This window comes from Triticum aestivum, chromosome 7A (genome assembly GCF_018294505.1).
Source record: "Triticum aestivum cultivar Chinese Spring chromosome 7A, IWGSC CS RefSeq v2.1, whole genome shotgun sequence".
NCBI lineage: Eukaryota > Viridiplantae > Streptophyta > Magnoliopsida > Poales > Poaceae > Triticum > Triticum aestivum.
The window spans coordinates 548,106,817-548,120,298 of NC_057812.1; the positions used below are offsets into that span (position 1 = coordinate 548,106,817).

Here is a 13,482-nt window from a genome sequence, read left to right on the forward strand (position 1 = left end):
ATGCCTCAGAGCGCCGCGTTAGCAGCTGTCGGTCAAGCCGCAACCAAGCCAGAGCAACGCCACGCGCTTCCATGCCATGCCGCCGATGCATAACTTGCCGCCAGGTCTGTTTATGCATGGCTATTCAATTTGCAACCATTGGTCAGCTAAGATCGTGCATGTCTTGCGACTGCTATGAAATGGCTAGCTAGCTAATTTACGTCGTCCTAAACATGCACCAGCCAAACACTGTCATAGTATTCCCAATACTACAAAATACTTTGATATGTCAAAACTGTGGTTTCTAGGACCTATAGACAAAAATGTTGCAGTTTTTCAATACTACAGTTTATGCAATACTTTGTTGTCAAACACACCCTAAGCGAAAACAAAAATAGCTTAAGTTTAACAATGTCATTATCCACATCTTTCTTCTTTTGTATATCACACAAATAAACAAAGTTGTTTAGATGGGTAGCGGCATCTTCACTAGGAAGGCCAGAAAACAGATCTTTCATGACAAGATTCAGCAAGGCAGTATTAATTTCACAAGATTCAGCATCGGTAAGAGGAGCAATCGGAGTGCTAATAAAATCATTATTGTTGGTATTGGCAAAGTCACACAATTTAGTATTATCTTGAGCCATCATGACAAGCAAGCAATCCAACACACAAGCAAACAAGCAAAGAAAAGGTGAACGGAAAAGCGAGGGCGAAAGAAAAAGAGGGCGAATAAAACGACAAGGGTGAAGTGGGCGAGAGGAAAACGAGAGGCAAATGGCAAATAATGTAATGCGAAGGATAAGAGTTGTGATGGGTACTTGGTATGTCTTGACTTGGCGTAGATCTCCCCAGCAACGGCGCCAGAAATCCTTCTTGCTACCTCTTGAGCACTGCATTGGTTTTCCCTTGAAGAGGAAAGGGTGATGCAGCAAAGCAGCGTAAGTATTTCCCTCAGTTTTTGAGAACCAAGGTATCAACCCAGTAGGAGACCACGCGCGAGTCACCTCGTACCTACACAAACAAATAAGAACCTCGCAACCAACGCGATAAAGGGGTTGTCAATCCCTTCACGACCACTTGCAAGAGTGAGATCTGATAGAGATAATAATAATAAGATAAATATTTTTGACATTTTTATGATATAGATTGGAAGTAAATATTACAAAATAAAATAGATTGGAAACTTGTATGATGGAGAATAGACCCCGGGGCCATAGGTTTCACTAGTGGCTTCTCTAAGGATAGCATAAGTATTACAGTGGGTGAACAAATTACTTTTGAGCAATTGATAGAAAAGCGAATAATTATGAGAATATCTAGGTATGATCATGTATATAGGCATCACGTCCGTGACAAGTAGATCGACTCCTGCCTGCATCTACTACTATTACTCCACACATCAACCGCTATCCAGCATGCATCTAGAGTATTAAGTTCATAAGAACAGAGTAACGCCTTAAGCAAGATGACATGATGTAGAGGGATAAACTCATGCAATATGATATAAACCCCATATTTTTATCCTCGGCGGCAACAATACAATACGTGTCGTTTCCCTTTCTGTCACTAGGATCGAGCACCGCAAGATTGAAACCAAAGCTAAGCACTTCTCCCATTGCAAGAAAGATCAATCTAGTAGGCCAAACCAAACTAATAATTCGAAGAGACTTACAAAGATAAACCAATCATACATAAAAGAATTCAGAGAAGATTCAAATATTGTTCATAGATAATCTTGATCATAAACCCACAATTCATTGGATCTCGACAAACACACCACAAAAAGAGTTACATCGAATAGATCTCCAAGAGAATCAAGGAGAACTTTGTATTGAGATCCAGAGAGAGAGAAGAAGCCATCTAGCTACTAGCTATGGACCCGAAGGTCTAAGGTAAACTACTCACACATCATTGGAGGGGCCATGGAGTTGATGTAGAGGCCCTCCATGATCAATGCCCCCTCCGGCGGAGCTCCGGAAAAGGCCCCAAGATGGGATTTCTTGGGTACAAAAGGTTGCGGCGGTGGAAATAGGGTTTCGTGGTGCTCCTAGATGTTTTCGGGGTATATGAATATATATAGGAGGAAGAAGTAGGTCGGTGGAGCAATGAGGGGCCCACGAGGGGGGAGGGCGCGCCCCCTGCCTCGTGGCCTCCTTGATTGTTTCTTTATGTCCACTCCAAGTCCCCTGGATCACGTTTGTTCCAAAAATCACGCTCCCGAAGGTTTCATTCCATTTGGACTCCGTTTGATATTCCTTTTCTGGGAACACTGAAATAGGCAAAAAAATACAGCAATTTGGGCTGGGCCTCCGGTTAATAGGTTAGTCCCAAACATAATATAAAAGTGTAAAATAAAGCCCATTAACATCTAAAACAGATAATATAATAGTATGGAACAATCAAGAATTATAGATACGTTGGAGACGTATCAGCTGCGGTTGCCGGGACATCCGCCATAGGAGGGGCGGGGATTTTGACGTTCCTGTCGGGGTTTGCTCTGGTGCTATCTGCTCCACCTCTGTCGAGTCCATCATTGGTGAATTATGTAAGTATATTGAACTCAACATTGCTACTCGGTTGCCCATATTTTATTAGATTACAATGCTAGGGTCATAGGACTAGATTGATTTTGCAGATTGTGTACCAATTAGATTGTATTTTAGCACTGATAATAGCATCAGACAATTTTCTTCGATTAGATTTTAGCACTCATTGTGCATTGCTAAGATAATAGCAATGTGCATATCTAGATTGTTCATCGTTAGGATCATAACAATGTGCATTGCCAGATTGTGCACTAATCAAATTGATGTGCATTGCTAGACAGTGCACTGATTCATAGCAATGTGTAGTGCTAGATCGTGCACTAATCAAACAATATTTACTGCTTAGTTTACATGCATAGCTAGATATGATTCGTTGTACGTGTGCAGTGCTAGATTGTGCACTGATCAAAGCAATGTGCATTGCTCTGCACTGATCATAGCAATGTGCACCGCTTAGTTTATGTGCATTGCTAGATATGCTTCATTGTGCTTGTGCGTTGCTTTGTTCATGCGCTTCAACGTAGCATCATAGCAATGTACAATTATAGATTTGCTCCATTTGGCTTGCACTATGATGCTTAGCTATATCTACTTACTAACAAGGTGATAAAAAGATGGATGTCATGGAGTCAGGGGTTGCCATTCACCACATGGCGTTGAGGACGTCATCCCGCACAACCGGTGGACACTGAAGCCCAGGGTGTCGGGGAGGAAGTAGGCTATGGAGCTACCTCTTCCCAAGTGGGGCCGCTAACCAACGTTGGGGCACAAGCACATATAATCATTGCCACATCGGTTCTATGTGTAGATCAACAATGACACTGCCTTCCTTGTTGTCCCAAGGGATTTCTAGAAGTCCCTGTGGACCTGGCTCCACATCCCCTTCCCCGGTCCATGATGGTGGTCGCTTGGCACTGGTGTGAGACTTGAGTGCAGGTGTTGGAGTTTGGCGACCATGTGGTGAGGTGGAAGCCGGCGACATCATCGTCTTCAATCTCAACACTTTGGGCTTCAACATGTGGCAACTTTGCCGTCAACGGTACCGTTGCGTTAGGCATGACCAAGTGGAATACTTCCAAGAACTTTCTCAACTAAGCAATAGTTGCCTAAGTATTGTGTTTGCCGAAAACTGTTCATATTTTGATCAGTGAACACCACCTGCCCCTGCTATCTTAAAATAGCATCCATTGTGTTAATGTTAGTATCACGTGATTAGGGGTTTCAACCCCTAATGTTAATGGTGTGCATGTTGGTATTAATGTGTTTTTCTTATCTTGTCTTCAAATCATGTTGTTTAGGGGGGATGCTTCTTAGTGTGTTATCGAGTGGTAAGGTCGCCATATTTGAAGGAGTAAGCTGAACAATATTTGGACACAATCAAACTCATGTGCTTTCCATCTGCTCGCTCTAAAACCATTGATGTAGGTGATGAAACAACAGGTAGAATAATCTTCAGTGATACGATACGGGCTAACACACACAATGCATAACATGGCCGAAGCATCGTATCAGCCCAGCCAGGCTTCAACCGGGAAGCAGATACAGGAGGCTCAAAATCCATGCAATCACGCACTATAGTGCATGCATGATCTGCAATATACATAGATGCTATATATTCTTAAAGTTTTAAGTTATTACAATTTCGAGGATGTAAGAGCATTTTCAATCGAACAGGGCTAATTTGATCCATTATAGGTCTGTGAACATGCCTGTGAAGTGTCCGCACATACAACAACACTCCTCATTTTTTCTAATTTTCTAGAAAAATGCATAAGATTGATAGGGATCAAAATAGAAAAGGTAAAGAGAGGCAAACGAAAAGGAGAAAGTGGTCGGAGTGAGCTGAACGTGGTGAGCTATTCATACACCCCATTTTCTCTCCACACGAGTTGAGTTTGAGGTTTGGGGGCATCTCAGACATATGTGGACGATTTAGGAGTTTGATTGGTTGGCGTTTTTCATTTTCTCTCATGTTTGAGTATTGTTCGTGTTGTCCGCTCAAGCACCACTTAAGCTACTATGCTCCCTAATTATAGAGCTCTCCTATTCGGTTGATATTTCAATATTCAAGGAGCTCTCTCATTTAATTCTTTAATTTTTTAATTCACTATGTTCCCTAATTTTAGAGATTTTTAAATTTGGTCCTTGGTTTTGACAGAGTCAACGATTTCTAAATGAGCTCTCTCATTCATTTTTTAAATTTACTATGCTCTTAATTTTGGAGCTTTCCCATTCGTTTGAGGTGATCAATTTTGAGATTGGTTCACGATTTTGGTCGGATCAACTATTCTTAAGGAGCTCTCTCATTCAACTGAGATGTTCAATTTTGAATTTGTTTCACTATTTTGACTGGGTCAGCGTTCTTTCAAGTCAATTAGCAACAATCGGTCTGTAAAAACACATCAATCTGGCGCACCCTCTCGCCACCTAGAAAAAATAAATATCAACATGTGAGGACAACTCTAAACGATCCCTAAAAAATAAAGAAGGATCTGACGGAGTAAACCCTTAGAGAAGTATTTTTACTCCACTAAGATTTGGCAGGACCTACCCGATCCCCTATATATAATGGAGTAAATTTTTTCTTTTTCTAACGTTATGCAATTGCAGTATACATTCCGACTACATATTAGGACACATATAGAAACTAAATATAAATATGAATGTTCAAGCAAATCATGAATATAGTTTACAGACCAAATTCAAAGTTTACAAACCGAATTATTCAAATTTAAACACACTGATGGTCCATGTGTAGCAAATAACATGTGAAAGAACAACTAGGAAGCGCTATGAAGTTGCCAATGATGCTGAACAAAATCTTCTTGGAGTCGAGCATGAACTTGTCAGTTCTCGATCCTGCGTTGCTCTTCATGGAATGCCATGATCCTATTTATATCATACTCTGGCTCAATCGGAGCCCCGTTGGTGATGTACCGAAAGTTCTCAGGCATATCTCTCTGGTCTTCAATGATCATGCTATGCAATATGATGCAACAAGTCATCTGTCATAGAACCTTGGAGCTCCAGTACTCGGCAGGGCCACGAACAATTGCAATGCACTTCTAAAGCACACCGAAGGCTCTCTTCACATCTTTCCTAGCAGCTTCTTGACATTGGGCAAAATGAATACTTTTGTTACCTTATGGATGCAGAATTGTTTTGGCCCATGGTGGATGATGCCATCCGTCGAACATCATCATTGAAAATCATGCCTAAACGGTTTCAGAGTCTTCGTCTACTTCTTCCTCTTCGGATGACGACGAATCCTCGAAGACTATCTCCCTCAACCTCTTCATCTACAATTCGAACGACTTGGTTCAATCCAAACGGCTCGGTTAAAAAAGAAACGTACAAAAAAACTCAACTAGACAAACCGTCGAATACTTGCGGTGCGGTGTGGTGCACCGGCCGGCCAACGTTGTTTAGACCAAAGCGGCGACGCGTAGGAATGACCTGCAGTGGTGCGCAAGCAAGGTCATATGCGGCGGCCAACGAAAAATGAAGAAGATTCGAAGCAATCCGGCGAATTGGCTCTGGCGACGAAGTTTCACCTTGATTCCGCCAACGGCAATGGGGGCCAAACGGGCTTGGCGTCGGGGGCCAAGGTAGGCAAGGGATAGAGACGGGGCCGGCGGGCGATCGCCGGGAGGTGTGTCGGCGAAGAGACAGTGGCAGGTGGTGAGGCGAGAGAGAGACTCCACTTTTACTCTGAGCAATAGCGGCCGAGTAAATTTAGGGACGGAATAGGCGGTGGAGGATAAATTTTCCTCCACTAACCGTTTTAGGGGATCAGCTAGGTGTCGGTTAGAGGAGTAAAACCAATCTTTTTACTCCTCCGAATGGGGATCTGTTAGAAATGCCCTGCCACTCTATCAATTATACTCCTTTCGTTCCTATATACAAGTCTTTTTAGAGATTTCAATATGGACTACTCCCGCCGTCTCATAATATAAGAGTATTTTTGACATTACACTAGTGTCAAAAACACTCTTATATTATAAGACGAAGGGAGTACATATAAAGCAAAATGAGTGAGTACTATACTACGTGCGCCACCATCGCAACAAAATACCCACATAAATGAGTTACTCCCACCGTAAGAAATATAAAAGCATATAAATCACTATTTTATTGATCTAAACGTTTTTATATTTATTTAGAGAGAGAGTAAATAACAGATAACACAAAATGTTGCTAAAAAACAGATAACACAAAATCACACTGTCAAAAGGCCCACCGAAACATAATATTATAAAAAAATATCTGTCCGTACTCATATAGATTAAGGAGAAAAATCAACACATATAGTTCAAATTATTTTTTATCACGAGGCATATGTATGTATATGCCACCATTGTACATGCCCTAATATAATCAATATTCTCATGACAATTCGTAGTTCTACAATGAAATCATTTGTCTGACAGAAAAATGGCTAAATCTGATTCCTCCATCTCTCTGATCGTGCGGTAGGCAATCCTTATCATATCCAGTCATCAAGAACGCACAACGACTAGTCGTAGCGCACACACACATACAATAACTCCTTGTATAAAAAACCAACAGCGGTGGCAGCTCTCTTTCCCAGGTGAGCCAGCCAGCGAGTGCGCCACCACCACAACCCAGATCTCCGCCTCGCCGGCTGGCCACCCCCACCCCCACAACCACCATGCGGAGCACCGGCCCGGCCGCTACCGCGACGGTGACGCGGGTGGCGCAGAGGGTGGTGGCCCCGTCGGCGCCGACGCCCGGCGGCGAGCTCCCGCTCTCCTGGCTCGACCGCTACCCCACGCAGCGCGCGCTCATCGAGTCCCTCCACGTCTTCAAGGGCCGCGCCGGCGACGATGCCGCCGAGTCCCCGGTCAGGGCCATCGAGGGCGCGCTGGCCGCCGCGCTCGTGAGCTACTACCCCATCGCCGGCCGGCTCGCGCTGTCCGACGGCGGCGAGCTGGTCGTGGACTGTACCGGCGAGGGCGTGTGGTTCGTGGAGGCCACCGCGAGCTGCACCCTCGAGGAGGTGGACTACCTCGAGTACCCGCTCATGGTGCCCAAGGACGAGCTGCTGCCGCACCCCACCTACCCCGCCTCCGACCCGCTCGCCGAGGACTCCGTAATCCTTCTAGTCCAGGTAACAATTTAGCAGCAAGATTGCAGAAAAAATCCCCATTTTTGGGTCCGTCCAGCGTGCGTGCGTTCTGGAACCTTTGGTTCTTCCACCAAGTCAACGACATGGGTAGCAATGGCGCTTAGTAATCGCTCGGCCCATTCCGCAATGCAGGTCACGCAGTTCGCCTGCGGCGGCTTCGTGGTCGGGTTCCGGTTCAGCCACGCCGTGGCGGACGGGCCCGGCGCGGCGCAGTTCATGTCGGCGATGGGCGAGATCGCGCGCGGGCGCGCGGCGCCGTCGCTGGCGCCGGCGTGGGGCCGCGAGGCGATCCCGAGCCCGCCGGCCGCGCCCGTGGGCCCGCTCCCGGTGCCGACGGAGCTCCGGCTGCAGTACCTGGCCATGGACATCTCCACCGACTACATCGACCACTTCAAGGCCCGGTTCCTGGAGGAGACGGGGCACCGGTGCAGCGCGTTCGAGGTGCTGATCGCCAAGGCGTGGCAGGCCCGCACCCGCGCCGCCGGGTTCGCGAGGGGCTCCCCGGTGCACGTGTGCTTCGCCATGAACGCGCGGCCCGCGCTCCGGCCCCGCGCGCTGCCGGACGGGTTCTACGGCAACTGCTACTACATCATGCGCGTGTCGGCGGCGGCGGAGGCCGTGTCGGAGGCGCCGCTGAACGAGGTGGTCCGGCTGATCCGCGAGGGCAAGAAGCGGCTCCCGTCCGAGTTCGCGCGGTGGAGCCGCGGCGAGGCGGGCGGCGACGGCGACCCGTACCGCATCACGTCGGACTACCGGACGCTGCTGGTGTCGGACTGGTCGCGGCTGGGGTTCGCGGAGGTGGACTACGGGTGGGGCGCCCCCGTGCACGTGGTGCCGCTCACCAACCTGGACTACATCGCGACGTGCATCCTGGTGCGCCCCTCCGCGCACAAGCCCGGCGCGCGCCTCATCACCCAGTGCGTCGCCGCCGACGGCGTCGACGCCTTCCACCGCGACATGATGCGCCTCGACTGACCGGTTGGCGCCGTCGCCAACGGCCAGTAGTCGTCTGCCGGAGGGCAGAGGAGAATATTCCACCGCAACACCACGATACATACATAAAATACGTGTTGTAATGTTTGATTTATTCGATTAAATTCTTTGTTTTTTTGCCGGGATTCGACTGAATTCGCTTTGCCAGTTAAGTTAGGATTACATGTTCGTCGTCGTCGTCGTTGTTGCTTGTGGGAGGTTGTGAATGAGTGTGAGAGAGGAGCTGTGGTGATCGGGACGTCGGGTTGGCGGGGAGCCGCTGTCTCCTCCCGCCAAAGCAAAGCAGGCGTAAAGCAGGTCGTTTGTCACTCGGCACCGGCTTCATCTTCATCCGTGTCGTGCAGTACGATGCGTTGCGTGCCGGTCAGGCATCGCAATCTCGGTCCGTTAATCCCCGGTAGCGTGCGTCGTGCGTGGGGTTAAAAGTTGTGCTTCGCTTTGCTTGTGGAGGTGGTCGAACACTTGAACTTGACGATGATTGGCAGGCGTGTGTGTGCTGGTTTATTCGGCGATTCGGTTCGGTGGTTGGACGAAGAAGCCCTTGCTGGTGTTCCTTCCTTCCAGAAGTGCCTGGCTGGCTGGTGCTGGTAGCATCTCTCGGCAATGTGCTGCGTGCTGTGTCTCGTTTTGTTTGGCCAAGTTCGGCACTGCCAGCTTAAACCCCGCCTTTCCGGGCGCGAGAATTGACGGGTACCCAACCCAACTGCCCTCGGACCTCCCGTCTCTGTCGGTGCGGTGCGGTGCGGTGCGCATGTGCCTGCTCTGCTCAACAGAGGCCGTAGGTTTGTCCACCCAACAGAAAAAAGAGAAGGAAAAACAGAGCCCGCAGGGACGCGTGCTCGCTGTTGCTTTTTCTGTGCCGTGTACTACTTGTAGCAGTGTAACGTTCGGCGACACGCGGGGCGGCGTCAGAGAAACCCGACGAACGTCACGTAAGAGCATCTCCAGGAGGCGCTAAAAATCGTCCCTAGAGACCGAGCCCCGTGTCGCTTCCCGCGAGCGGCCCGGGCGCTAACCCTTAGCCGCCGGGCACCGCCGCCACCCATCCGCCCCTCCTCCCCCGCCGCCGCCGGCGAGCGCCGCCCGGGCAAAGCTTGTGTGGTGTCGGCGGCGGCGGGCTCTTCCACTCCTGCTCGCGAGGTGGGCTGCGCGGGGCAGCTGCGCCAAGCAAAGGAGGCAGGCGCGAGGCGCTGCGGCGTGTGGCTGTGTGCGCGCCGGCGCTGCTCGGCACGCCATGGCGGAGGGGTGGCTAGCGTGCGCGCCTCTGGCGCGAGGAGGAGGCAGGTCGCGGTGTAGGATCCGTGGGCGCGCGAGGTCTCCAGCCCGCGCGGATCTGGCGTCTCGAGGGCGCTCGCTCTGGCGGGGTGACCGCGTTCGGAGGAGCGGCTTGGCTGCGCAGGGAGGCGTCGTGCTCGCGCGTCGGGGATCCGGATCTGGCGCCTGGATGCCGCCCCGTGGCTCTGGCGGCCCGGATCTGGTGTGCTGGGGCGTTGGCGGCCGGGCCCGCGCATGGGAGCTCCGCAGGCAACATGGCTCGATCTGGTTTCTGCTGGCTGTGCGGGCGAGGTTGTGGGAGATGAATGGCACCTCGCCTGGTGTTGCATCCTTCTTCTTGGTGGTTCGGTGAGCTCGATGCTGCTTCGGGTGGGAGGCCGTGATGGTGGTGGCTGGAGGGAGAGGAATGGCCTTGCTGCGGGTGTTGCATCCTTCGTCGGGAGATGAATGGCTGGCAGGCGTTGCATCCTCGAGGAGACGAATGGCGTGGTGCTTGGTTGCATCCTTCCGATGGGAGACGAATGGCGCCGCTAGGGGTTGCATCCTCCGTCCAGTGGGGGTGTGGATGCAAGGTTGGAAGCACGTTGAGCTCGTCGGGGAGGTGCGGTTAGCCGTGGAGGCAAGAATAGTGGTCGAGCTCGTCGGGGAGGTGCGGTTAGCCGTGGAGACAGGGATAGTGGTTCGATGTGTAGGCTGATCGGATCCATGGTTCGGGCTATGTAGGTGAGACTGCCAGCGAAAGTCGTGAAAGTGCGTTATATCGACTAGAGGGGGGTGAATAGGCGATTTTTACGAAATTCTTCACTGAGGAATTTGCCGGTGAGGAAATTCCTTAGCGAAGAACTACTAGCAGCGGAATAAGTACTCAAAAGTAAACATAACAGAATACAAGCATAGTCATCATGATGAAATGAAGACAGGCACAGAGTACAGGAAGCGTAATCACAGGATAACACAGGACGAAGACAAACAAACTGAAGAAATTGAACTGAGGAAATTAAAAAAGTCTCCAGACAAATTCTTCAAACACAGATATAAACAAACACACATCACAGTTATGAGGAAATGAAAGAGTTGAGGAAATAGAACCAGTTAGCTCGGTGAAGACAATGATTTGGTAGACCAGTTCCAACTGCTGTCTTAGTTGTACGTCTGATTGGAGCGGCTGAGTATTTAAACTCGAGGACACACAGTCCCGGACACCCAGTCAGGGACACTTATTCCAAGACACCCAGTCCTTACCGTATTCTCCTTGAACTAAGGTCACACAGACCTCGTCCAATCACTCGTGGTAAGTCTTCAGGCGACTTCCAAACCTTCACAAACTTGGTCACTCGGCGATCCACAATTTCTCTTGGATGCTCTAGATCATGACGCCTAACCGTCTGGAAGAAGCACACTCTTCAAAGGTAACAAGCGTCGGATCCACTCATGATCAATCTCTTTAGTGATGCTCAATCACTTGGGGTTTGTAGGTGTTTGGATTTTGGGTTTTTGGTTTTTCCTCACTTGATGATTTTCGCTCAAAGTCCTCGGAGGATGGGTTGCTCTCAAATGACAATTGTCAGTTTCTCTCGGAGTAGCCAACCAGCTAGTGGTTGTAGGGGGCGGCTATTTATAGCCTAGGGAGCAGCCCGACATGATAATACATAGATGCATTTCAATGGTATGACCGTTAGGTGGATAGATATTTTGGGACAGCTGGCGCATAGCACAGCAACGGTCGGAATTTTGAGTAGCAAAATCCTTAGGGCTATCATGTTCCTCACTGTGTAGGCAATCCGCACTAGCGAATTCCTAACTCCTCAGTCAGGACAAATTCCTCAGAGACCAGAAGAACTTCGTCTCTATCACTGAAGAAATTAACTGAACTGTATGAGATTTTCAATGGCTTCATTCGAAGGGATTGGTAGGTGTAGGATTTTGAGTTGAGCATCACATGGAAATTTTTCCTTAGTATTTCCTCGACCCTCTTTAACAGTACGGTGTTTCCTATGACTCAAGAAAGAGAAAAACAAAACAATGAACACGAAAGTCTTCAAGCTTCATATTTCTCGCATGAATATCAAGTCTTCACGGACACACCAATTTCTTCACTTTCGAAGTCTTCATGAAAGTCTTCAGAAATACCAAAATCTTCAGTCGAAGATATTCATTTTTAGGGGTCGATTTTTCCTGTAAATATCAAACTCCTCATAGACTTATAGACCTGTGTACACTCACACACGCATTAGTCCCTTAACCTATAAGTCTTCAATACACCAAAATCACTAAGGGGCACTAGATGCACTTACAATCTCCCCCCTTTTGGTGATTGATGACAATATAAGTTAAGTTTTTAACGGGGATAAACATGTGAAGTGTAAATACTGATATTGAGGAATTTTATTGCAAGATATAGAAGAACTCCCCCTGAAGATGTGCATAGTGAGGAATTTGCTTTTGAAGCAATGCACACTTGAAGAGTTGAATCATGGAGATCTCCCCCTATATCTTGTAATTCATACACGCATTTAACATATAATATGAAGAATTTGAAATGCATGATGAAATATGGTGCCTGATGAAATTCAGCATGCGTGCAATAATATTAACGAGGAATAAGCATGCAGAATAGTGCATCAAGAGTATCAGAGCACAGTGCATCAAAAGTATCAGAGCACCATCGGGTTTAAGATTACAACTCGATCCAATAAAGTTTCAGAAGAACGAGAGTTGTAACTTAGCAAAAAAACGCCCATATAGTAGACCCACTTGAAGACTAACTCATATTTCTCCCTCTTTGTCATCGAATGACCAAAATGATCGAAAATGAGGACTAACGCCCCTGAAGATAATCATGTTGATGAAGGAGTGCCAGCGTTGTTGGGGTCGTTGGTTGATGTAGGGCCTGCCGTAGTGTCGTCCAAATCTTCATGTTCATCAGTGTCGCGCGATGAAGAATATGAGCTGGCCACCAGAGAAGGAACTTTGACCTTCTTGAATTTCTTCGGTGGAGGTGCAGACCAGTCAAAATCTTCATTAAGACCCATGTTCTTTAGATCTTCTTCACTATACAGATGTGACAGGATTTCCCAGGTGCGACCGAAGACTTGATGGAGGTAGTAGTGGTTTTTCTTCACTGCATTGTGTGTGGCAGTCATGTTGTGAAGAAGTGAACCAAACTGACGCTTAACCCATTTGTGATTTCGATCCACCTTCTGGCGAAGACTAAGCAGAAGTTCACGGTCAGTCATCACGCGCGGAGCAGTGGCTTGAGGAGTGGACTTGGGTGCATTGGCAGAGTCATGTGTGGCAGAGTCATCATTGGTGGAATAAGATGCAGCTTTGCGAAACTGACCATCCAATGGACGAATGCCTTCATCAATTACAGCTGGTGCCTTGCCCTTTCCATCAACCGAGGAATATGTCTGCTTGAGGACTTCAATTGAGGGCAAGTAGTTGAGATGATTCCGGAAATCAGCTTCGTAGTTGAGTGAAGACCTTGTCCTGAGGAATCTCATGATCCAAGGTGCATAAGGCCTCAGCTCAAACGGA

At 48.3% G+C, this 13,482-nt stretch overlaps 1 protein-coding gene across 1 annotated transcript; it reads left to right on the top strand.

Annotated features, from left to right (window-relative positions):
• The first annotated feature begins 7,058 nt into the window (after nucleotides 1–7,058).
• On the top strand, nucleotides 7,059–8,785 carry LOC123148116 (acyl transferase 7). The gene is made up of 2 exons (XM_044567473.1): nucleotides 7,059–7,659; nucleotides 7,810–8,785. The coding sequence occupies exons 1-2, from the start codon at nucleotides 7,201–7,203 to the stop codon at nucleotides 8,650–8,652; spliced, it is 1,302 nt and encodes a 433-aa protein (XP_044423408.1). The 5' UTR covers nucleotides 7,059–7,200; the 3' UTR covers nucleotides 8,653–8,785.
• The last annotated feature ends 4,697 nt before the right edge of the window (nucleotides 8,786–13,482 follow it).

What these genes read in the sequence shown, in the direction of transcription:
- LOC123148116 (XM_044567473.1), top strand. Translation starts at nt 7,201, where the DNA reads ATGCGGAGCACCGGCCCGGCCGCTACCGCGACGGTGACGCGGGTGGCG. An exon ending in CCGTAATCCTTCTAGTCCAG is followed by an intron (nt 7,660 to 7,809) that starts GTAACAATTTAG and finishes TCCGCAATGCAG; the next exon opens with GTCACGCAGTTCGCCTGCGG.